General features: G+C 36.7%; 1 protein-coding gene across 4 annotated transcripts; it reads left to right on the top strand.

Annotated features, from left to right (window-relative positions):
• LOC109229363 lies at window positions 564–24,014 on the top strand. 4 transcript variants are annotated; one of them, XM_019394783.1, is made up of 26 exons: window positions 564–962; window positions 1,745–1,809; window positions 4,193–4,439; window positions 4,588–4,654; window positions 4,832–4,994; window positions 6,282–6,449; window positions 7,208–7,282; window positions 7,369–7,578; window positions 7,648–7,749; window positions 9,922–10,152; window positions 10,271–10,351; window positions 13,130–13,213; window positions 13,299–13,484; window positions 13,567–13,722; window positions 14,759–14,851; window positions 15,317–15,388; window positions 16,035–16,152; window positions 16,991–17,163; window positions 19,194–19,278; window positions 19,651–19,788; window positions 21,457–21,563; window positions 21,722–21,799; window positions 21,875–21,970; window positions 22,491–22,586; window positions 22,682–22,865; window positions 23,439–24,014. In XM_019394783.1, the coding sequence occupies exons 1-26, from the start codon at window positions 782–784 to the stop codon at window positions 23,606–23,608; spliced, it is 3,426 nt and encodes a 1,141-aa protein (XP_019250328.1). In that variant the 5' UTR covers window positions 564–781; the 3' UTR covers window positions 23,609–24,014. The 4 variants fall into 4 exon arrangements, 3 of the variants coding, with proteins under 3 accessions (XP_019250328.1, XP_019250327.1, XP_019250329.1); XM_019394782.1 differs by having other exon boundaries at window positions 4,187–4,439; XR_002068561.1 differs by lacking the exons at window positions 22,682–22,865; window positions 23,439–24,014 and having other exon boundaries at window positions 4,187–4,439; window positions 21,879–21,970; window positions 22,491–22,579.

Below are 24,336 nucleotides of genomic sequence, written 5' to 3'. Positions count from 1 at the left end.
TCTAACCATGAGATGATATGTATGGCTTCTGATTGCAACCTTTTCGGATGTAGGATAAATTTTGTGGATACATATACAATTGGTTAGAGACTCGTGCTGATAACGTGTTAAAAAATTCAATTTTCACTTTAAGCTGAATTTGGAATTTTTTTAAATTCGAAAAACTCGAAAAAGCTGTTTTCAAAATTTTCACTTCAAATCACTCACAAAAATTCAAAAATATCTCCAAATTGTATTCATGTTCAAACACAATTCTAATTTTTAAAAACTTTTTTTTTTAATTATATATTTTTTCGATATCTCACAATTTTATGTCCAAACGCCCACTAAGTATTTGTTTGAAAAGCTAATTATTTGTACTAAAATAAAACTATGCAAGTGGAATTTGGGGTCCACATCCTTTGACCTAGTAGTTCTCTCTCCCTTTAAAGTTTGAAATAACAACCTTTGACCTGGTAAATTAAAATAGGAAAACGAAATAAGTAATAATAGGAAAAAGAAACAGGAAAAAAAGCGATAAAGAAAAAGAGAAAAAGCAAAAAGGAAAAAGAGACAAACTGATATCAACAAAAACGGAAAAAAGCAGGCGCCCTATTTTTCCAGCTTCGTGCCATTTCTTTCGTCTGTTTCGGCTCCTCACCACCTTTTCTTCAACCTTCTCGCCGGCGAAACGCCGTACAAGGCGGCTCTTTTGACCTGTCGGAGCCGGAGGCGATTACCTTCTAATGCTCGCCGATTTTCAAAGGCTTTTGTCTTCTAATTCACCGCTCCTTTCCCGGTGATGGAGACAAATAATTCTCTTCTACAACGGTATCGTGACGATCGTAGGAAGCTTCTAGAGTTTCTGTTATCATGTGGATTAATTAAAGAAATTCTAACTCCTTCGGGTCCTACTTTCTCCCTCTCTAACATCAATCTCGATGTTATCAGTGCTGATTATGTCCTTGAATGTGTACAATCTGGTAAGCCTTTTTCTTTTGTTTGTCCATTTGGAAAGTCTTTTAACAATAAACATCAATATATTACACCCTCCTTCGCAAAAGTCTTCGTTCTTAAATAAACTCCATGCTATAATCTGGACGAAGGGACGACGGGAGTACAGAGGCGGATCCAGGATTTTAAGTTTATGGGTTCCTGTCGCAATTTCAAATTAATATACAATAATAACTGGGTTCACAAATAGATATTTAATAAATTTTTTAACAAAAATCTAGGGTCTACGCAAAAGTTACTGGGTTCCCGGGAACCCGTATACTACACGCTAGAACTGCCCCTGCGGGAGTATTACCTTTTCTGCTCGAAAGTAACGCTTAAAATGGTATTTTTGTATTAATTCAATATTCATTTCTTAATTGAATTTACATATTAAAGAACTGTATGAAAGGTACTAAAAACCAGAACTTTTTGTTATAGTTAAGAATATTTTTAAATTTTTTGAATATAAAATTTGGTTACAATGATAACTGTTTGACTTCTCAAATAATAACAGTGTCAAAATCACAGTTTTTTCTATAGTTAAAATATTCTAAAAGTCTTTGAATTAAAGTGGTAATAACGATAACTGTTTGACTCGGCAAATGGTAGTAGTACCAATAAGGTTGGGGCAGAGGGGCGGATTGTCAATTCAAATTGTAATTTTATTGTTGTTCTTTATATGGAAAGAATTTGCTGCATGTTTTCTGTTGTTTGTTTACATTCAAAGGCTGAAGCTTCTTGTTTCACTGTCATTGTTCTGAATGATTAGGTGGGGTGCTGGATGTATCTTTAGCAGCTAAGAAGTATCACGATGAACATCGACATCCAAAAACGGTAAGGATTTATGATTTTTTTTGGTCTTCAATTGACCACCACTACACTGGGGTGATGAAGTTCTAATCTACTATGTTCATGGAATAAGTTATGTCATGTAGAGGGAAGTAAATCAAAGTATTTGCAATGAATAACTGTTGCTCTATTATTTCAAAGCTATTAATTTTTGGGTGCCAAAAGACCCATTAGAAGGTAAAGAAGTTTATCCCTGCATTAATATTGGAGTTAGAACTACCTCCTGCTATCAGATTCTGAATTATGAGCATAAAGAATAAGATTTTGATTACATATGGCCAGTGTACCTATTTATAGGGGTATCAAGCTGCTGAGTCACACTATGAAGGTTTAGGAGAGGGGGTGGAGTAGGGAGTGAGGACATGTGTATCTATCTCTGAAAACCAGTTCGGATTTATGTCGGGACGGTCAACTACAGAAGCCATTCACCTTGTGAGACGATTGGTGGAGCACTATAGGGAGAGGAAAAAGGACTTGCACATGGTGTTCATTGACCTTGAGAAGGCTTATGACAAAGTCTCGAGGGAGGTGCTATGGAAATGTTTGGAGGTTAGTGGAGTCCCGGTAGCGTACATAAGGGTGATTAAGGACATGTACGAAGGTGCTAAGACTCGGGTGAGGACTGCGGGAGGAGACTCGGAACATTTCCTGTGGAGATGGGGTTGCATCAGGGATCAACCCTTAGCTCGTTTTTGTTTGCCTTAGCATTGGATGTGCTGACACGGCACATACAAGTGAGGGTGCCATGGTATATGTTATTTGCTGACGACATAGTTCTGATTGACGAGACGCGGGGGGAGTTAATGTTAGGTTGGAAGTTTGGAGACAGACGCTGGAGTCCAAAGGTTTCAAGTTGAGTAGGTCGAAAACCGAACACTTGGAGTGCAAGTTTAGTGATGAGAGGCATAAAGAAGAAGTGGAAGTAAAGATTGATACCCAAGTCATTTCCATGAGAGATAGTTTCATGTATCTTGGGGTCTATAATCCAAGGCAACGGGGAGATTGACGAGGATGTCACCCAGAACACATTGGAGCGGGTTGGATTGGATAGAGGCTAGCTTCGGGGTTTTTATGCGATAAGAATGTGCCGCCTAGACTTAAGGGCAAATTCTACAGGGTGGTGGTATGGAGCTGAGTGTTGGCCCGTCAAGAAGTCCCATGTCCAGAAGATGAGCGTAGCGGAAATGAGGATGTTGAGATGGATGTGTTGACATACCAGGAAAGACAAAATCAGGAATGAAGTTATTAGGGACAAGGTGGTAGTGGCATCCGTGGAAGCCAAGTTGCGGGAATCGAGGCTGCGATGGTTTGGGCATGTGAGAAGGAGAGACATAGGTGCCCCGGTCAGGAGGTGTGAGAGGTTAATCATGACGGGCTTGAGGAAGGGCAGGGGTAGGCCAAAGAAGTATTGGGGAGAGGTGATTAGGCAGGACATGTCGGTGCTCACCTAACCGAGGACATGACTAGCGATAGGAAGGTGTGAAGGTCGAGGATTAAGGTGGTGGCTTGACAGGTAGTTGTGAGTTTCTCCTAGGTTTACCAGTAGTACTAGTAATTTTCTTGTTGGTTGAAAGTTACTTCCTTTTGGTTTCTTATTATATCTGGTACTTAGCAACCACGTTCATTGTTTTTGAAAATCGCTACCGGAAATTGTTGCTTCCTGATTGTTACTATTTGATGCTACTCTTTCTCCCTTTTACTGGAAATTGTTGCTTCCTGATTGTTACTATTTGATGTTGCTCTTTCTCCCTTTTACTGGAAATTGTTGCTCCCTGATTGTTACTATCTGGTGCTACTATTTCTCCTCTTTTTCCTTATTGTCTTTTGTCCCCCTCGTCTTTCTTTCTCCCCTCTCTTTTTCTTCTTCTTCCTCTTCTTTCCTTTTCTTCCTTTCCACCTTATTTTGAGCCGAGGGTCTATCGGAAACAACCTCTCTACCTCACCAGGTGGGGGTAAGGTCTGCGTACACACTACCCTCCCTAGACCCGACTTGTGGGATTATACTAGATATGTTGTTGTTGTTGTTTGTTGTTGTTTTTTCTTCCATTTAGTATACCTGTTACTATAGGCAAATTTCTTGAGATCAGATCCATAAGCTGCTGTTTGACTTCTGATAGGTGAAACACGTTCAACTTTGAAGATAGCCATGCTAAAATGAGCAAATTAATGCTTTACTTATCAAAGAAATGAGAGCAGATTAATGCAAAATATATCTTTGTTAATTCTAGATGTGAAATGTTTTATATGTCCTTGAATTTATTGAATTAAAGAATGATTAAGTAACTGTTTGGGAAAGCACGTTGCATTTTTTATGTTTCTACCTTTGAAATGGCCTAAATGTTATTCTTGTAACACTCTATAGATGCAGTTGCATACAGGCGATGTATATTTTCTTGTTACAGATCCAGAAGCAGCTGGATCCCACCCTCAGCGTGTACCACCTCCTATCATGAAGAATCACTCTAACAACAATGGACCATGCCATTCCGATTATACAGATTTCTCTCTCTACGGTGATGACCATGGGGTAGACAGTAAAGCTACAGGAACTGCAGGGCCATTTCCCATTAATCAAGCTGATCTTCCATCAATAGGAATACCTGTACTGAAAACAGGTATATGCTTATTATCATGATACAAAAAGAAGAATAAAGCACGCAACTGGTACTCCTGTAGCGTGCGGAAGAACCATTGGTCTGTATCCTATCTTTATTTATGTTCATCTTTGGAGTAAACTGATACAAAGGTTTAGGTTTCCTGAAGGACTACTGGACGATGATCTGCGTGAATCTGCCTATGAAGTATTTCTTGCTTGCATGGTGTGCTCTGGGTAAAAGTTCTTAACTATGATTTTCATCATGTGTTTGTATTTGAGCGATTTATAATTAATTGAAGGCACTAGTCGAAAAGCACTAGCTATTTTTCATTCTGATGGCCATTAATTTTCTGTTACTTTTTAGCACTACAATCTCTTTCAATCTCGTAAAACTTATACTCTAACTTTTAGGCTTGAGATTCGCTTGGCCGAGGGTAAAAAGAAAGAGAAGAGTCCTAGATTTCTGGCTGGGCTGAAGAATAGAAGGGAGAAAAGACATTCACGGTCCATGTCTGGGTCACTGGCTTTTGATAGAAATACGGAGCTCATCGAAACTTTCAGGACGCAAATGCAGGCAAGTTGTCATTGTCTTTGGTTTTCTTAAATTTTAGATATAGTGCTGCTGACATCTACTTAGCAATTTGAAGCCAGGTAAAAAAAAGCTTTCGTGGTGACTTTTGAAGCGAAATTTTGTCGATACACCAAAAAAAATTCTATTAATGGATGCTTAGATATGAATGATGTATTGCATGAAACTTGGTGGCACCCCTTGGTGCTCTTGAAGAAGTAATTTTTGTTTTGAAAGATGGCCTGGAAGATGCTGGTCTTGTCTGGGAAATAAGTGATCTTTATTTCAATTTCCAGCAAGACATATTTGTTCTCTACCCACTTCCTTATTGTGTGTTGCACACATACATGAAAAAGTATAAACAAGCTGCAATATTATGCATATTTCATAGAGAAATTTCAGTTTGCACAAACACCGTGTGGCATTGCTTTTAATCCTAACTATTCAGGACCAGTTTTTCTAGTCCCCATAAATGTATGAGTATAAATATGACATGCTTCATTTATAAGAGAGTTATAGATGATTCCTGAAGTCAAGTAGTCTTTTTTCCAGAGCTGAAGGCAAGTACTTTTTCTTTCCAGAGCTGAGTGGTTTATCTGTGTGTATCTCGGGACTAAAGATGTATTTGGTAGTATGCATTATGAGTTTGAGGTAGCAAGGTGGTAGGGTGATGTTAATGTGTTAGGTAGAGTTTTAGTTAACAAGATCAAAGCATGACGATCACCGTTGAAATCAAATCTAGAGAATACATAAACACTAAAAAGGCTTTAATTAGTCTAAAGTAGGAATGGCGATTTTCATCCAACACACAGATATCCGTATCCGCATGGTTAGGTTTTCTTTGAAAAGAACAATGGCTGAGGAGAGAATGAGGATTAAAATCTCGAACTTTTAAATTGATCCAGAATGGATTATTTTTTGATGAAGATAAAGAACCTAGAATGGATTATTATATTACATCTTTGCTTCAAATATAAACTAAGCTTCAGAACAGCAATTGGGATATAATTAAATCCAATGGTTGATAGCTTAAACTTATCCAGTATTTGTGCAAATAAACTTATCCTCTTTTTGGAATCTCTCCTGTTAATGTCCTCCACTCAAATCTGTCCTATGAGGCTCTTCACCTCACTACACCTATTTGTGAGTTGTCTACATAGCTTTATGCGTAAAGTTTCATCCGATTGATTGACAGTATACTCTTTTTGTTCTTTCTTTTTCAGGCTTTTGTTGTCACACCTTTAACTTCTTGCTCCACTAAATTGTTTATGACTAACATATACTCTTCACTAGATCTCAGAAGCAATGGATGCTCTTATTCGGCGAAAGTTGGTGCATTTGGCTTCTGGGAAATCATTTGGACAGATCGATGTTGCTCAAATCGCACTGGGGCTTTTGAATGGCACAATGAAGTCTGAATTTCAGAATGAGAAGTCATATATCCAATGGAAGAACAGACAAGTAATACTAATTAATGCCTTTTGTTTCATCACGAGTTTTTTCCACTTAAAAGTTTCAGAGTCTGTCATAACTTGATCTTCATGGAAGTCGTCTTACTATTTTTTCTTTTTACCCACATTTGACTAGAAATGTTTTGATTTGGTGGGTCCATATAGTGGTAGTTGTCAGATTGACACGTGACATTATGCTACAAATTAGAGTTATGGTTTGTCGCAGTAATTCTTAATTAAATCTATTGCTAATCTATAGGAGTAACTAAATGGTTAGTCTGATAATGTTCGAAAATCAATAAAGCAAGGATCTGAGAAAATGATTATATTGGCGTGATGGATTATACCAAATTTGATTCTACGTCAGGAGGGTACAAAGGTTAAGGTACATATTAGTATGTGGCTGATCTCTTGACGTGGCTAGTCTTTGCAATTTTGGAATCACAAGGTTTTTTGTAATAATCTTGAGGTGAAATCTGTTTCGTGGTTGAATATTGCCGAAACAAACAGGCACATTTTGTTTGAGCGAAACTCAAAAATAAAGAAGAAATTACTGAGTGACATCAGATTATCAAGCTGAAAAACAGTGGGTTGGGGATGCATCTTTTATACTGGAACATAAAATCTGAAGTTCGAGTATATCTAGGATTCATAAATCTCATTATTGAGATATTTTTATTTATAAACCAGCTAGACTTCCAATTAATGTAAATATTATCACAACCCTCCGTTCTTAGTTATTCTAACTTTTAGATGATTTTCTTGTAGGCTAATATCCTTGAAGAACTTTTATCTGCTGAGCAATCAGTTGGAACTCTCCTTGCAAAGATTAGGAACTTTGAGGTATGTCTGCATGCAGTTCCTTTTTCTATTGCTTATCAAATCTGTTCTTCAGTTTCAGATTGAGAAGATACTTCACTCTGCTGTAGGAATGGGACATTAAGATGTCTCCCTCTGAATGCAGAGATGTGCTATTCTCCATTAGAAATGTTGCTTTGACGTTGTCATCTATGCCTGGGAATCTGGGTATACAAGGCGAGACATATTACTGGAGTGCTGGTTATCCCTTAAACATAAGGCTGTATCAAAAGCTACTCCTTGGTGTATTTGACATTCTGGAAGATGGCCGGCTCATAGAGGTCTCAATTGTGTCTTTGATTTTACATTGGTTTTTCTGAGTGTAGTTACTTAATTCTTCTCATCATCAGGAAGCTGATGAAATCTTAAAGCTCATCAAATCAACCTGGCCTTTGTTGGGCATTACCCAGAAGTTACATGATGTGTTATATGGATGGGTGCTTTTTCAGCAGGTAACTGAGCTTTGCTATGTTATTGAAGCAGTCTTCTGCCATCTCCTCCAACTCTCTCTCCTTGTTACTGATGCATTTTAAGTACAAAACATGATCATATGCCATACCTAGGAAATGAAGTTGCATTATTGGCTGGATAACTCATGTGTCAAGACATACTGATCTTCAATCACGACATATTTTAGCCCTAGATTCTTCAATTGCATCCTCTGTTTGCACAAAATATGAGACCTTGAGTGGCACCCATGTTACCACTCACTTGAACATCTGCTTGTTATGTTAAAAAAGTTTATTTCAGAAGGCTGGAGAGATTTATATGTCAAGTAAGCTGGCTACTTGTGTGTTTAATCTCCCTTCAATAACTTCTTGTTTCAAATTTTGCTCCCTGTTCCCGTGTTCGTGACACAGTCGGATCCATACTCTCAAATTATTACATGTGTAACCTTCTTTTATGGCTTGTACCTGGCTGCTTTGGTGCCCCACCTCCCACATGATTGTTCTTCAACAATCTGACCGGGTTTCGATTAAAAGTTAATGATCCATATCATGATAGTGACTCTTTTAATTCCTTTTCTGTTTTTTTTTTTCAAGTTATAACTTGCCATCTACCATTCTGACTTGCATTTGTAAGTGGTTGTTAAGCTGTACATCTAATTGATGCCTAAAAGAAGTTGGAGGCTTCAACACATAACCCTATCATGATATGCCAAAGAAATTTCGCGAGATTTTTCCAATGGGTGTACTTATACTGGCTTGATTGCACTGTCCTTTGCCTGATTTTATAAAATATCTTATTTATTTAAAAACAGAACTTTTTACCGGATGATAAATCAACCAGTTGCCGTTGTTGAATATTAAGTTAGGTACACACAGTCTAGATTCATCTAACTAAAGAATATCTTATTCACTTATTAGCATAGAGAATGATTTCCTACCATAGCCTATGACTCTTATCTGAGGAGTCTCTTATGTATATTGCTAATCTACCAAGTGAATAAGAAATTTTCTCTTTTATTTCACATGGTATCATAGCCTTCACCATTTTAGGTAGAAATTTAAGCAGCTTATGCCTAGAGGTGCGGAGTTATGCTGCTTACTCATCTCTTTAATGATCATTGCTCCTCCTCTCGGGTATCCTCCTCGCTATGAACGTTGCTTATTTCTTCGGCGGTTGTTTTGTCATCACTCCTCCCTATGGCGGTCGATGCTGCTCCTCTCTAAAGTGATCATCGCCTTCCTCTAAATTTTGAATTTCTAGTCATTGTTCTGCCACTTTAAGCTACAGTAGTATGTCCTGGAGATTTGCAACACCAAATCTTTTTTTGGTGATTGAGAGTAGATTCTTTTCTGGCTGTAGTACAAGAAACACTTTCTCGGCCGTGTATTATTCCAAACAAAATTCCGTCGGAAGCTTTTTATGTTTTTAATAAGAAAACTCAAGTTGGTTTGCGCGCTTTGAGGTTAAGGGGACGTGTTGTGTATTAAGAGGATGTGTGTCCAGATACAGACATTCTAGGATTCATTGAGCATGAGCAAAAATATTAGAATATTTTATAAGATATCTTAGGATATTCTCTATTTAGATATAGAAGAGTTGTAAAGCTTTGTTTTTAGCCTTTCCACTCAAGTCTTGAATCACTGGATTTGGAAAAATCTGGACAGAGAAGAATATAGGGCTGAGAAGAGCTCTTCTATCAAGCCTCTACTTTGACTTTGATGAACTGGTCAGAGCATTAAAACTTGAATTAGTCCACAGTAATGAGAGAGAACACCTAGCGGAGATTTTTTTTTGGGGATAAATCACAAAGAAAAAAATTGCTGGAGCTGAGCATGTATTAAAGCTGCAAATCAACCAAGTCAATAAGAGCGAGCCTACTTTGGCTATAGCATGCATACTTGTTCACTGAAGATTGTGTTCTTGCTAATCGTTTTGCACTTTCTTAATTTTATCTTTTGGAAGAATCTGAATATTAGCCTTCTTATTTTGCATGTCTAATTGTAGTGTTGCCCCTTATGCTTGCAGTTTGTTAACGAGGAGTTTCACTCTCTGTGCTTTTGTAGATAATTTGATGCATTTAGCAATTATGGAGTGCAAGATTAATCGTTGTAAAGTCATTGTTATTATTTGTAGACTTTGATAAGATTTCTGATGCAGTTTCTTCCTGATTGAAGTTTGTTGGGACAGAGGAGGCCATGCTTTTGGACTATGCAGTTCGTAAAGTGCGGAATTTTCTGTCACCTGAAGATGTTGTAAAGAAGGAAACGAAGTATTTGGAGAGCCTAGTTTGTTGTACTCGCCGAAATGGGTCTGAGATTAGGCTAAATTTGGTGCAATCTATCCTTTGGTCAATTAGTTTATGGTGTGACAACAAGTTGCTTGATTATCATTGGCGTTTTCGTCAGGTTCTTCTCTATGCTTGCATATTCTTCTTCTAGTCTTTCTCTAATGTGTTGTATGGTTTGTTAATGGTGGTCTAACATGCAAAATCTGTGTCTGATGAGAATTTCCTCCATTTTTCAGAAGCCTCGTCTTTTCAAGGGGGTGTTATCCATGGCGTTGGTGGCAGGAAATCAGAAGTTCGATGCGTCTGGAAATATGGAGGTATTTGGGGAAAATCTATTTCTATTAAGTGCCTTTTCTGTTAGCAGAAATAAGATAACCATGGACAATATTTTACTGGGCAACTAAATGTTAATAACCTTTTGCCCTTTTTGGTAAACCTCTTGGCCTGTTGGCCTCTCTTTCTGCCTATTTCCCTCCTCTAGATTTTCTGTAAGGAAGCTGCCCAATGGGCAATTGTGCATACTGCATTATCTGTGAGAATGCGTCAAGCTGTAACCACAGCAAAAAAGGAAAATTAAAATTTAGAAAAGCATGAAGCAAGTTATGTATGATTATCCACCACTTTTAGTTATCCAAGTATACAACCCAAAAAAGACTTGACATGGCATCCTTTTTATTATCTCCTTTATGTAATTGAACATTTCAGTTAGACAAAGAATCTAGAATTGCAATCCATCCAAAACAAGCTACTTCAGTAGGGCTGTTGTTTTCCATATCGACTTCCAAGGCCATATTCTTCTCCTTGATGACTGGATCATTTTGTCTTAAGAGTAATTTGTAGCAAGACTTGACTGAAAATCTTTTGTCCTTGCTACCTTCCCAGAATATGCTGTCCCCCTTATCTTAAATAAAAAAGACTCTGCTCAGTTTTTGTGGCAAGCAGCTCCCATTTCCAATCACCCAATTATTGAAATTTCTTCTAAAAAGAAGATTCCATCCTCCTTCTGGGAAGCAGCTTGCTACAGTACAAGTGTTGTCAATGTCCAGATTATAAAAATCTTGGAAAATTGCTCCTTAAGGCAGTGTTTTCCAGCTAATTATCCAGCCAAAGTCTTATCTTTTTCCCATTCCCAACTCTTAGGCTAGGTATGTAAGTCAAATTCATCCTGGCAATTCCTAATTTGCCTCCCTATGGCTACTCATAGGGAGCTTCAAATCTAAAAGTAGGTAAAACCGACCGAAACCCAGTTTGGTACCCCAGGGAAATTCCATACCATATTTTACAGTCGCAACTTTTTCCAGAGTTCTTCCTTTCTATAATTAAACCTCCAATGCCGCTTCCATCAAATCAACTCAAGATAGTGCTTCACTCTATGGAGTCGAAAGAGTACACCCAGATTTTATAACCTTCCAGCAATACTATTAGGCTGATTATTAAGCTAAAAATTACTATGGCCTGACTTATAACACCCGTATGTCTCCAAATAGGATGGGAAAACACTTACAAATTTAACTAAGAGTCATTGAGTGGGATCACTATGATTTTACAGTAAAGGACAGAATCACTTACCTTTCTTTTCGATAAAAACTTAAAAGTTTGATCACCAGCTACCACCGTTGAAAACCCACAAAGAATTATACCTAAGAACATAAAAAAGATGTCTCATTGGTCCCATAGACAAAAAGAATGCCATTTTCTTCATCTGTATCCTTCATCACTACCAATTATTGCTGTGTTGCAGAACTCTCTGCTTTCACTGACATCCTTGTACCTTGAGTAGGTAACAGTATATCTGATTCCGTTCAAGCATATCAATGCCATCCCTAAGAACTATAGTTCAGTATTTCGGTGATCAACTCTACGTGGGAGATTCCCTTTTGTGTAATAATGTTTTAAGAAGGGACATAAAAGACTTTCTTATAGTCCCTGGGCTTGCCATCTTATCTTAGATTAGAAGTTTGAGTTGGGGAACTCTAGTTGTTGTGAAATAATTCTTTTAGCTTTTATTTTCTTTGTGACTCCTTTTGATCCTCAGAAGAATAAGTTGGACTTAATTCTTAGGGGCTGTTTGGTTTGGGTTTTAGATTAGCATAAGCTTATACAGTGTTTGGTTGGGATTTGAGGAGATTTATCTTCACTGAAAAATCAGCATTAATTAATACAACATTTGGTTGCTCCTTTTTGTTTTCCTCGAAGTAATACCTGCATAATTATGTGGGAATCTATGTATTATTTTATGTGGGATGGAATTTGGAAATACATGGATTAAAAATTCCAAAGTGATTAAACTAACCCTCATACTAGTAAGAAATATTTTAATTTGTTATAAAAAGTAAATAAATATTTTAAATGATGCATCATACACTAATATATGTAATAAATCAAACTAAACTGTCAACGAGAAATAATCCCCGCATTACTCATGCATTGCGAATCCTTTCATTATTAATCGCTGCATTACTAATCCCCTCATTGCTAATCCCTGCATAACTTGTCTCTAAACCAAATGATTATTTTATGTGGGATGGAATTTGGAAATACATGGATTAAAAGTTCCAAAGTGATTAAACTAACCCTCATACTAGTAAGAAATATTTTTATTTGTTATAAAAAGTAAATAAATATTTTAAATGATGCATCATACACTAATATATGTAATAAATCAAACTAAACTGTCAACGAGAAATAATCCCGGCATTACTCATGCATTACTAATCCCCTCATTGCTAATCCCTGCATAACTTGTCTCTAAACCAAATGATTATTTTATGTGGGATGGAATTTGGAAATACATGGATTAAAAGTTCCAGAGTGATTAAACTAACCCTCATACTAGTAAGAAATATTTTAATTTGTTATAAAAAGTAAATAAATATTTTAAATGATGCATCATACACTAATATATGTAATAAATCAAACTAAACTGTCAACGAGAAATAATCCCTGCATTACTCATGCATTGCGAATCCTTACATTATTAATCGCTGCATTACTAATCCCCTCATTGCTAATTCCTGCATAACTTGTCTCTAAACCAAATGACCCCTTAAAGTTTCCTTAGAATCGTAAAAATGTTTTTTTTCACACTGTTGCAGCTGATGCTCGATGCTTCAGATGAGATCATTGCTAGCAAAGTCAGAATGTATGTTGAGAGGTCTGCAGAAGCTGCTTGCAAGAGGGTATGGTATCTAATGGCTTTGCAAATACAGTAGAGGAATACCTGATTTTTTTGGGACAAAAGTTGACATATTAGCTTGATCGCAGGTTACTTGTGCGATAAATGCTGGATCTAAAGTAGATAAGAAACATCCTTTGGCTTTGCTTGCAAGTGAATTGAAATCGATTGCTGAGAAACAGCTAACTTTGTACCATCCGGTCCTCAGGCATTGGTGTGCTGAAGCTGGAGTAGTCTCAGCTTTGAAATTACACAGATTTTATGGTGAAAGACTGGTCAGATTTCAGTGATAAATAATAATCTCCAGCACCATTTTTTTTTTGTTCTTTAATCAAAATTTCCTATCCTGTTGTGTAGGAGCCATTTCTCAAGAATATATCTTGCCTTTCCGAAGATGTGAAGCAGGTGCTTGCTGCAGCTATTCTATTGGAGAATTATCTCCTTGAGCTCCATTCATCAGAACGGGTAGAAACTGGCGTGCATTCCCCATTGATGTTAGACTTTGAGCGTAAGGTAAATTTGCACTAGAAAAGCTATTATGTGTTGCTGGAACTGTGTATTGAGCATAATGAGCTTATTCCTCTTCTGGGGCTGTCCTGGATGCTTCATGTTATTTAGTTGTTTCTACTCTTTCTTGAATTTTTCCATAAAATTGAAATGAAATGAAATATGCTGAATTTTACTTCCACTACGTGCTTGAGTTTTTCCCATCACATGCAGGTGAGCATTTTTCAGTCCATAAGAATGTTAGTGGAAAGTAATCTATGGTGTTGCCTTCATAAAAAAGTAATATATGGTGTTGCTAAAGGCGGCATGCCCAGAAGCTAGGCATAGGCTATTATGACCTTTCCCTTGCTTAAGAGGCCAGACACCTGGCCACTAAGACTTGTGCCTCGGTGTAATTGTGGTCTGCCACTAGAAAATAATTTTGGCAAAGTGATATATTAATTTCAAAGGAACTGTTATGGATGAATATCTTAATGGCTAGTCGCTAAATGTAAGTTAACAATGTTAAACTATACCTTCATATCTAAAGCAAAAAATTTTAAAATGGGTTTTGAACTTGATTAATGCTGGTTTTACTTAATGTTTCACTTTACTGCAGTGTTTTCAGTTCCTCTGACTATATAATTGTCGCATGTGTTTGTAGTTATTCTGCATTACATAGTAATCTTTTAAATTTTTGTTCATTTGTGCCTTACTTCATTAAAGCTCCTTTTATGGGGAATTTGTGCTTAAATTGAAAAAAGTTGCTTCCCTAGCAGAACTTGGCACTTTTCTGTGCGTTTGACTGTGATGGTTAATTTTCAGCTTATCTTGTGATGAGTTACAACAGAGCTTGACTTTTCTGCTATCCTACATGAAATGGTTAAATGATAAGAAGAGACTAGCTAATGTTTTGCATACAGTGACATGTTTAAGAGCACAGATTCTATCGATAAGCAATTATAAATCTCCAGCTGTCTTTTAATTGGATTTCACTTTTATGTTTACTCTTCTGTAACTATAATAAGAGGTTTTCTGTTGCTTTTGTTTTCTTGGATTGGAGATTGGAGAAATCGCAAGGCCAATTATTCTTGATTGGGTGATTGCTCAGCATGCGAGGATACTTGAATGGACTGGGCGTGCTGCTGATCTCGAGGTTAGCCTTTTAAAAGATTCTAAGTTGGTTGTAACATAGTAAAAGTTAGTCTGGTTCTGAATACTAAAAGCATATAAAGACATGATAATGGTGTTTGCTTCCTTAGCTGAGTGCCTTTAGTCAGAATAATCTAGTTGCCAGTTATACATAGTTTTTTTTTTTAAATCTTAGGTCCTATTCAGCAATTTTAGCACAAAATTCATCCCATAAGCAAATATATATATATGCACCCGGCGGCATTTTTGAAGAGTCGGAGCAACATTAGATTAAACTACACATAGGTGTTTTCTTTCATCCGAACTTCCATTTAGTCATTGTGCTCATACATTTCCACTTAAGCAAATATCTTGCTGCTATCTTCTGGTTGAAAATAGCAGTTACGATGTTGTCGTTTTGGCAATTTGTTTCTTGCTAGCAAATCTTTTATGTAGTTTAAACTTTAAAATTGTCTTGTGTTAATCACAGGACTGGGAACCCCTATCACATCAGCAGAAACAAGCAGCTTCAGCTGTAGAAGTATTTAGAATTATAGAGGAGGTATGCCCCTTAATTATTGATGTTATTCTTTTTGATAAATTCTGACTTCCCCTTCCACTCTCACTGAAGATTGGTGGAGGGAATATCATGAAAGACATATTGCATTACACCACGTGATGCATAGAAACTGCAATTTTAACTAGACAGTAAAAGATTTTTCAGCAAAGATATATCATGGTGAAGGCACCAAGAAGAATAATGCATGCACATATATAGTATATTATATTCTTTCTGCCGGTTGGGATAGAGAGTCTTCAATTATCAAGTTTTTTTTAAAAAAAAAAAAAAATCTTGTTTAGCCAATAATGAACTTAATAGTAAAAAACGAAACATTGGATAAATTAACCCATTCATATTGACTTTTGTGTTAGATAAGTTGTTTTTTTATATAGTTTAGTTGCTCCACATTTTAGCACATGCACGCATGCTAGTCTGTAACCTTCATGCATCTCTATCTTCAAGAGATCGCTAGGTCTGTGTGTTTGCAGAGTTTTTATATTTTTTATTATGCTTTATCATGTCCTTGCTGCTCTACTCTTATCTTTGAAGTTATTTAAGGTATATCGCTTTGTTGGTTGCTATACTGTTTATTTGCTTATTTTGTCTTGTTATTTTCTCTGGAAATCATCTCTGAGTTGATTTGCAGACTGTTGATCAATTTTTTGAGCTGAGGCTTCCAGTGGATATCACGCACTTGCAGGCTTTGCTTTCCATAATATTTCACACGTTGGATGCCTACTTGCAAAAAGTGGTTAACCAGTTAGGTAGCGTGATTCTTGTAAATCCATTAAGTGTTTATAGTTTTGTTGCTTCTACTCGAATTATAACCATTCTAGGGCACAGTGCCACTGCCAGTGGAACATCTGTCTAGATAGAATCTCTTTTTTTGTGCCTCCAAATTTTTTTTACCCAAAAAGTTGGTAGAGGGGCGGTACATTATCCATAGAGTTTCGGACCGTGCGCCACTGGTCCTCGGGTATTTCTCGGTTATCAAAAAAGGTTCTACCCAAAAAGTTGGTGCTGTCCCTAAGGATGATAAAAAATAATTAGGGTCTTGATCAATAAGTGCATACAGATAATGTGAATGTTGGTGGTCATCTGATGTTGGTGATGTGGTTGAATTTGTCAACTGCATTGAACACAGTTGATTCACTGTACTTCTAAACATGGTATAAATCCTAAATGTGGGGACTCTTCTTTTTGGTTTTGCAGGGCCTTATGTTATGTTACCAAAACTATTGTCTCTTTACTTTTATCTTCTCTTTTATAAATACTGGGTTTGTGAATTCATTCCTGTTACATGAGGAGATCGTGAAGTAATTGAGTGACTTTAACGATTTCCAGAAGGACATGTTTAGAGAATATTGGTTAGGTGATTGCTACAAAAATTTTGAGTTTGTCTAGTAAAGGACTTCTCCTGTCTTCTTGTGCACAGCAAGAGATAGTACACTTCTAAGCACTAGAGCAATCTAGGCCTTTCAAAGAAAAATTTGTTTTGCTAGTTAATCTTCTGCATCGAGTATTCAGCCTTTAACACTCATATCAGCATATTAATTCCATAATTCTTATTTGATATCAATTACAAACTTTTGAATGGTGCAGTGGACAAGCACAATCTTTATCCTCCTGCTCCTCCCTTGACTCGTTACAAGGAGACGGCATTTCCGAGTGCCAAGAAAAAGTTGGTTGAATCTGTTGTTCTTGATAATGCGGTGAATAAGAAGTTGGACGCCTTGACAACTTCCAAGCTTTGTGTCAGAATGAACACCCTTCAAGTGAGTGCAAGCTTCTACCCTTTGATGGTTTTCTAACTTTCAGTTGGCTTACTGAAGAAGATGAGTGATTTTGCTGTATTTGTTTTCATTTTGTCATGCATATGGTGTTTGTATATAGTCTTGGGTAATCTTCACCTCAAGAGCTAGCTTTTAAGTTGAGTTAGGCCCAATGTACATCTTTCGTATGAGCTACACTCATCTAGGCATGCAAGGGGTGTCGGAGTATATCACATTGGATGAGGAAATGAGTTGTTGTCTCCTTATACGGTCTACAACAATCCTCATCTCATGTGCTAGTTTTTAAGGCTGTGTTAGGCCAAAGATCCATTTTCTTTGGATTACATCTTTAGAATTGTATATTTATTTATTCATTTTATTTGATTACCCAGATATCTCTGAGGGCCAACAGCGCACGATTAGGGACTTGGCAGATAATGGTCCTGTCCCTCTATCCTTCTCCATTTAAATACCAGGATTTTGTCTGTGGCAGGGGTCGAACTCGTGACATGCCCTTCACCCACACATCATGCGTTCCACTCTTACCACTAGGCTATAACCCCGGGGGCAATTGTATATTTATTGCTAAGACCTACTCAGATCGTTCATTTGAAAGTGGACATCTCCCAACAAAGTGACCTCGTTATAACAATTCCATGTGAGAAAGGAGTTGTCACTAGATTTTTTTTCAGTGTTCTTGTGATATCCCGTTCCACATTGATGATAGTAGCTTTGGAAATTAGCTACTAAAGCTTACTTGGTGCTTCACTTGGAATACATCTGGTATCTCTGAGGATTCTTTGTTTTAGATTGAGATTTCTATGCCCATGTAGGAATAAATTGTGAGATATAAAAAGCCCTAGTTTTGAAGAAACTCTAATTTCCTTCATAGTTAAATTTTTTAGTATTGGAATGAAATGAATGTGAATAGAGCGGTACGGATTCAAAGGATTCATGAGAATGACCCTAACTAATTTTGGGTTGAGGCTCAGTTGATTAATGGATTGTCGTTTTGAAGTCTAAAATAGCTTTCACTGTCTGCTAAATCTGCATTTATTTGTTGCTAGTTCTTATTTTATTATGAAATGAGTTGAAAAAAGTGCATAGTCTCTAGAAATATTGAATCCTTCGTACAGCAGTAGATGTGGATACTCTGGTATATAACCAATACACACAGGCCAATATTGAATAACAACCTCTGAACTTTCCTGATGTTGCAACTTTGAAGGCACAAGGGCTTCTTGACCATATGTGATATTGTTATCCTGAACCACTAATAATGTGTCGTTTGCCGATTGTTTCGTGATCATCATGGTCTCCAGATTTGAAAAATTAAATGGATATGGACTCTTATAAAGTTATGAAGGATTTATCGTCATCTTTAAAGATCTACAAAGACTCGGGCTTAGGGGCACGACAATATGCATTGTGATGATTTGAGGAAAAATGTGATGTATGCATTTTGAGACAAATTATTAATCAAAGATGTGGGTCCATTTTTAATTTCTTTCCTTATCAAAAATAATTAATCAAAGATGTCAGAGTAACCCAACACACGTCAATTTCACGCTTACAAATGAGAACAAAATTCTTATTTTTTCATTTGATTGTTACACGATATGGGATTCAGTTTTTTGGCCCAACTTATGCTAAAATCTCTTAAGTTACTTGATATTGTATTGCTATGTCCCCCTCTAGCCTGGTCCCTCCCAATCCTTTCACCTAAAAAAGGAAAAGAAAATCTAAAATTTTAATGTGATGTCTGGCAAAATTTTCACCTGTCTTGATCAAAGGATATCAATACATGCTCCTATTTGGGATCCTTTTTTCTTTCAATATTGTCATTGATTCTCTCGTTTGAGCTGCTTACCTTTTCTTTTATAACTTACTATATAACTATGGAAGATTCATTTGTTCAAATTTACTTATATCTTCTCTGCTGCTTCTTTTCCTTGCTTTTGGTGGTTCTTGTAACGCTGTTTAGTCACAGAAACGACTATTTTTCCTGATGAAAGCAATACTTTCTCATGCAGTATATGCAGAAGAAAATTTCCACCCTTGAGGATGGTATTAGGGAGTCGTGGTCGGCTGTTAGACTTCTTAAAGATCAGACATGCCGTAAGTTCTGCATCTATCTGTACTTTTACAAAGTGTAGTTTAGCATTATTTGAAGGTAGTCCTATTCTCTCATCCATATTCTTCGGAAGGGTTGTAGTTAGTTGCTTACTTAATTATCGGAGGATATCTTATACCAAGTCATTTGAAAGTTACTCGTGCAGATTATAGTGATTTATAAACTTACCTCAACCTTTTAGGGGTTTTCTAGAGATACTAGGTTAAGTGGTTTATTCTGTCTGGTATTTTCTCTCGTGCAAGGAAATGCAAATTTCAGTTTAAGCTTCATACATTTATTCGATGAGTTGAGGAATCATCTGAGGAATATCTACCTTTGAATGGCTATCTTATGATGTTCATTCTTGTTACCTTCAGCTGATGTGGATTCTCGTTGGACTTCAAATGGGATTTTGGAAATGTGTAGCGAGTCAGTCGATGAGCTTTTTGTTGCCACCTTTGACTGCATCCGAGATAGCGCCGCTGATGCTATCAGGAAAACTTGTGAGTTAGTGGGTAAGTACGCTCTATCCTGGTTTTATTTAGTGGTAGTGGACTTACACTTAGTCTGCAGTGTTTCACAGCATATTGGCATCTTCTAATGATAATGACAATGTATTCCTAGTGTGGTCAGTGCTCAAATAATTGCTATGTGGGTCTTCTTATATGTAGCAAAGTTTCCTTTCGTAGCATTTGATTTCTGCAATAGAAGGTGCTGATTAGATGTTGTTGAGTACACGTTATTGAATTATTTATCCAAAAGGTAATATAAAGGTTATTATATCACCATATCAGTCCGTGAAAGTCTATTTGCTTGCTTCTGTTCTGATTTGGGTACTGGAGCCTATGACGGGGAATCTATCTTTTCCTCTGTTAACCATCAGAGACATGCTCCTGTGCTGATCTGAAGGGAGTATTTTGCAGAACATGTTAAGAGGAGGCTGTTATTTCTCTTTCAACTCATGAAGACTTTTCGGTTGAAACATGGAGTGAAAGTTATGACACAAACATTTCTTGGTTTTATTGACAAATAACTTTGACGTACAAGAGGGAACTATGAAGTATTCATGCTGACTTTTCATCAAATTTAACTGAGAATCTTTGAAAACTAAGGATAAGGTTGCCCGAGCCTAACTAGGTGTCTAATATTTAGGGATCTCCCTGGGCATACAGTATCCTGACCAATGCAAAGGTAGGCAGCAAGTTATTGAGAACATCCCTAGGCCAGTATTACCCCTAAAAAAATTAAGTTGAGCAGCCTCGAGTTTTTGACTGTTGGAGCTCCTTGCAGTATTAGGGAATGCACCTTCTCAAATATCTCCAAAGCATTCATCATGCTCGTGCATAAACCATTTTTAGATTTAGCTATCTATTTAATGATTTCCTCTCGAGAAGGTGCTTTATCTTCTAAATATTCTACTTGCGACCGAAAGCCTCCATAGGTGCTGTTGGAAGGTTCTTTTGGGCATATGCTTTATAAAGTGCTTGAACAAATTGAATTGACAAGGGAATTCCTCGATGGTTTTGTGGCTTTTGGTAGTTTAAATATTGAACGACCCAATTGCTACAAAAGTAATGGTTACAGTTTGCTTCTTGATTGTGCTTTGAGTTTTTGGTTTATCATTCTTTTTTCTTTTCTTTCCATTATAGAGTAATGCTGTCCTGTTAAATCTTAAATGTTACGATTAGTATGTCCAAATGGTCGTTTGTTTATAAAATGGTAAAATTGGCATCTTGCAAACAAGTGGAATCACTCAAAATGTTTGGTGCTTCAACTTAAATTTATGAAAGCTTGATTTTTAACGAGAGAGTTTCGTGTGTGCATTCAATGTGAGCAATCAATAGAACTGACCGCACTCACTGTTTACTTAATTTGCTAGATAGACTGTCTTGGTATGCTCAGAAGCTCTTTACTGCTGCCCCCCCTCCCCATAAATTTTATATTATTAATACGTGCTATGCAACTTTCTTTATCAGTTATTCTCTTCTTAGATTTGAAGGTAGTGTATTATTTGCTTTCTGAGTTTTGAAGGCAAAACAAGTTTTGTTTGGTTCTTTTGCAAAGTTTTATGAGGATCTGCGATTAGGGGACCTCTTTTGTTTATTTATTTATTCCCTGGCTTTTCTAAAGATCTTAGCACTTGGAGTAGCTGTTAACCTGAGCTATTCTTGTGTGATTTTTAGGAGCTAGAGTTGTCTTTTGGGACTTGAGAGAACCATTCATATTTAATTTATATCACGGTGGTGTTGAGGGTGTACGACTGGAAACTATGCTTCCACAGTTTGATAGAGTAAGACGTTCAATATTTCACTCTATTCCCACATCCTCCTCTGTATGTCTAATACAGGAAAGAAAAAGATCAAGGGATTGCATATTTTCATTGAATGCCTGGTCTGAAATTTGGATCTTTTCAAAATAGCTTTATTCATTACATGTTTTGTTTTTTAGGTCCTCAATAATGTTTGCGCTCTGATTGATGACACCCTCAGAGACATTGTAGTGAAAAGTATTTTTAAGGCATCTCTGGTACAATCTCATTCTCATGAATTTTCTATTATGATTCCATTTGTCCAGTTCTGACTCTCTGATTTCACTGGATAGGAAGGTTATGCTTGGGTGTTACTAGATGGAGGGCCTTTACGTGCATTTTCTGATTTTGATGTTGTCATGATGGAAGATGACCTCAATATATTAAAAGTAATTATCCCCTCCTAACCTTCTTTTTACTGGCGGTCATTATGTTCTCAAGCAGCATAAGTTATTTAGCACAAGTTATTTTGACGGACTGACTAACATGATTGCTACTAAAACTCCTTGCAATTTCACTTGCATAGAATACTTTCCATGGAGTACTTTTCCAATTATGTCTTTTTCCAATTCAAAATGATGCCGGAATGAAAAAGTGAGTTACACGGGAAAATAATTGTTGAAGAATTCCTTTGCCTCATGCTCCTATAGTTGGTCACTGGATACCTTCTTTTAAACAGGATGTGTCATAAGTTCTGAATCTCACACTTATCCAATATTAGTGTACAAGTTTCTAATCAGAACTTAGTGCACACTGGATGTCATATAAAAATATCCACCAGTGATGTACTTATCTCAGCTAGTCTTGCCTTTGTTGATCTTTTCCTTCCAGTATGTTCAGTTCTCAGCTAAATCTGTATTCAGTAACTATGTGTTCAGAAACAGAAGTTATGTTTCTTTCACTTTCTAGGACTTGTTTGTTGCTGAGGGAGAAGGGCTTCCCCGATCACTAGTTGAAGAGGAAGCAAGATTCGCTCATCAAATCCTCAGTTTATTTTCTCTCCGGGTTTGTTAACAAATGATTAAAGCTTTTGGCCTGTTTATATGTGTGTGTATATGCATACTGTAGGACCTATTTGATTCTTTGGTTTTGATTAGCAGGCTGAATCTGTGATCCAATTGTTGATGACTTCTAGTGAACACAGTTCAATAGGACTTGAAGCACATAAATATGGGCACAGACATCTGGGAGATGCACACACCTTGATACGTGTTTTATGTCACAAGAAGGAGAGAGAAGCTTCGAAATTCTTGAAGCTGCATTATCACCTTCCAGCATCATCAGGTGCCCTTTCTAATTCTACTAGTTTGTTATGGTTTTCCAAAATGCCAATGTGAGGCTTTGAATGATTGAAGATCTTTATTATGTTGTCAACCAATGGATTATGGGCTTGGTTAACATACTGCAGTCAAACGGATGTCTCAGAGTAGTAGTTGAGTGTGTTTTGAAATGCATCGAAAAGAAAGAACAAAAGATAATCAATTAGAGTGTTGGATTAAGGAGGAGGCTGTTGAATGTTTATGTCCTAACTTTTGAAATATGGGGAAATTTGAGGTTTGCATTTTCATAAATCACAGTCTATCTGACCTTTCCTTGAAATTTCCCCATTTGGCAATAAACAATAAGTATTCCAAATACTCGTTTTCAACATCAACTTCGACTACTAAAAGATAATGAACTATCCTCTGCATGGACTTCCATTCTGTATTTCATTTCAAGAAATGTCTGAAAAGAGGGTTCGTTTGTGCTCTATAGTGGTCTGGTAATCACATGATTTTCTTGGAATATTGACATTTTCACACAAGTTTGGATGGTTTAGTATTTTCTGCTTGCTGAAATCCAATTTTTGGAGTGCAGTGTACGATGAGGCTGCAATGGAGGACGCCTCTGTGAAGTCGCCACTTATGGCCGACCTTATCAAAAGGAGTGCTTCGTTTCGTTGGTCTGACAAAGGCAGTAGCAGTTTCAGATCTTTAAAGAAGAAAATCCAGGAAGCAACATCTGATTTCAGGCATGTGGGATGGTGATGATGCTATCCTATTCTTGGTGCTATTCGTCTGATGGCTGGTTCTATAAACAATGCTCTCTATATGCTGCGCAAAAAGTGGCGGAAATGCTATGTGCATTTAAATTTAGAGCTGTAAGACTGGGTGAAAAGTGCTTGTATGTCAAAGAAGACCATTTGCTCATAAGACAGAGGGAACACTCCATTAGGGAGTATGCTAAGAAAATTTTGTCATGTTTGCTTCTAACTGTGAAGTTGTAGATCGATGTTATTAACTCTGGGGCTCAAAATAAAACTGAAAGAAACATTCCCAGATTATATTGTGCCTACATATACCTAAGAAATGAACATGGTGACAAATCATGTGTAACATTCGAATCTATAAAAGTTTCAAGACATTCTAAATATAGAATTTAATTTTTATAATCTTAAATTATACTTCTATTACGGATTTAAACCGTTGTGATTGATTTTGAGTTACTTTTTTATTTATAAATAATTGGATATACAATTAGGGGAAATATTAATAATTTTTAATATTATTAATTATTAAAAGTATGTATCATTAATTATTAGTTAAGTAAAAAAAAAAAAAAATATTAACCTAAAGCACATAAAGAGGCTGTTGTAAACAAAGGCTTAGCCTTATACAAACAAAAAAGAGAAGAACGTATTTGCCTTTCAAAAGGCAAGAGACAAAAGGCTAAAAACAAAAAGCCTTAAACAAGTCACTGCTAAGAACTCTTATAC

The sequence above is a fragment of the Nicotiana attenuata genome, chromosome 7, assembly GCF_001879085.1.
Source record: "Nicotiana attenuata strain UT chromosome 7, NIATTr2, whole genome shotgun sequence".
Taxonomy (NCBI): domain Eukaryota; kingdom Viridiplantae; phylum Streptophyta; class Magnoliopsida; order Solanales; family Solanaceae; genus Nicotiana; species Nicotiana attenuata.
This window is presented reverse-complemented; position numbering and strand designations above follow the sequence as displayed.

Bases quoted from the DNA above. Each gene is read 5' to 3' on its own strand.
- LOC109229363 (XM_019394782.1), top strand. From the start codon at position 782: ATGGAGACAAATAATTCTCTTCTACAACGGTATCGTGACGATCGTAGG. The intron at 15,389-16,034 runs GTATGCCCCTTA...GTTGATTTGCAG, and splicing joins TATTTAGAATTATAGAGGAG to ACTGTTGATCAATTTTTTGA. The intron at 21,800-21,874 runs GTACAATCTCAT...TTCACTGGATAG, and splicing joins GTATTTTTAAGGCATCTCTG to GAAGGTTATGCTTGGGTGTT.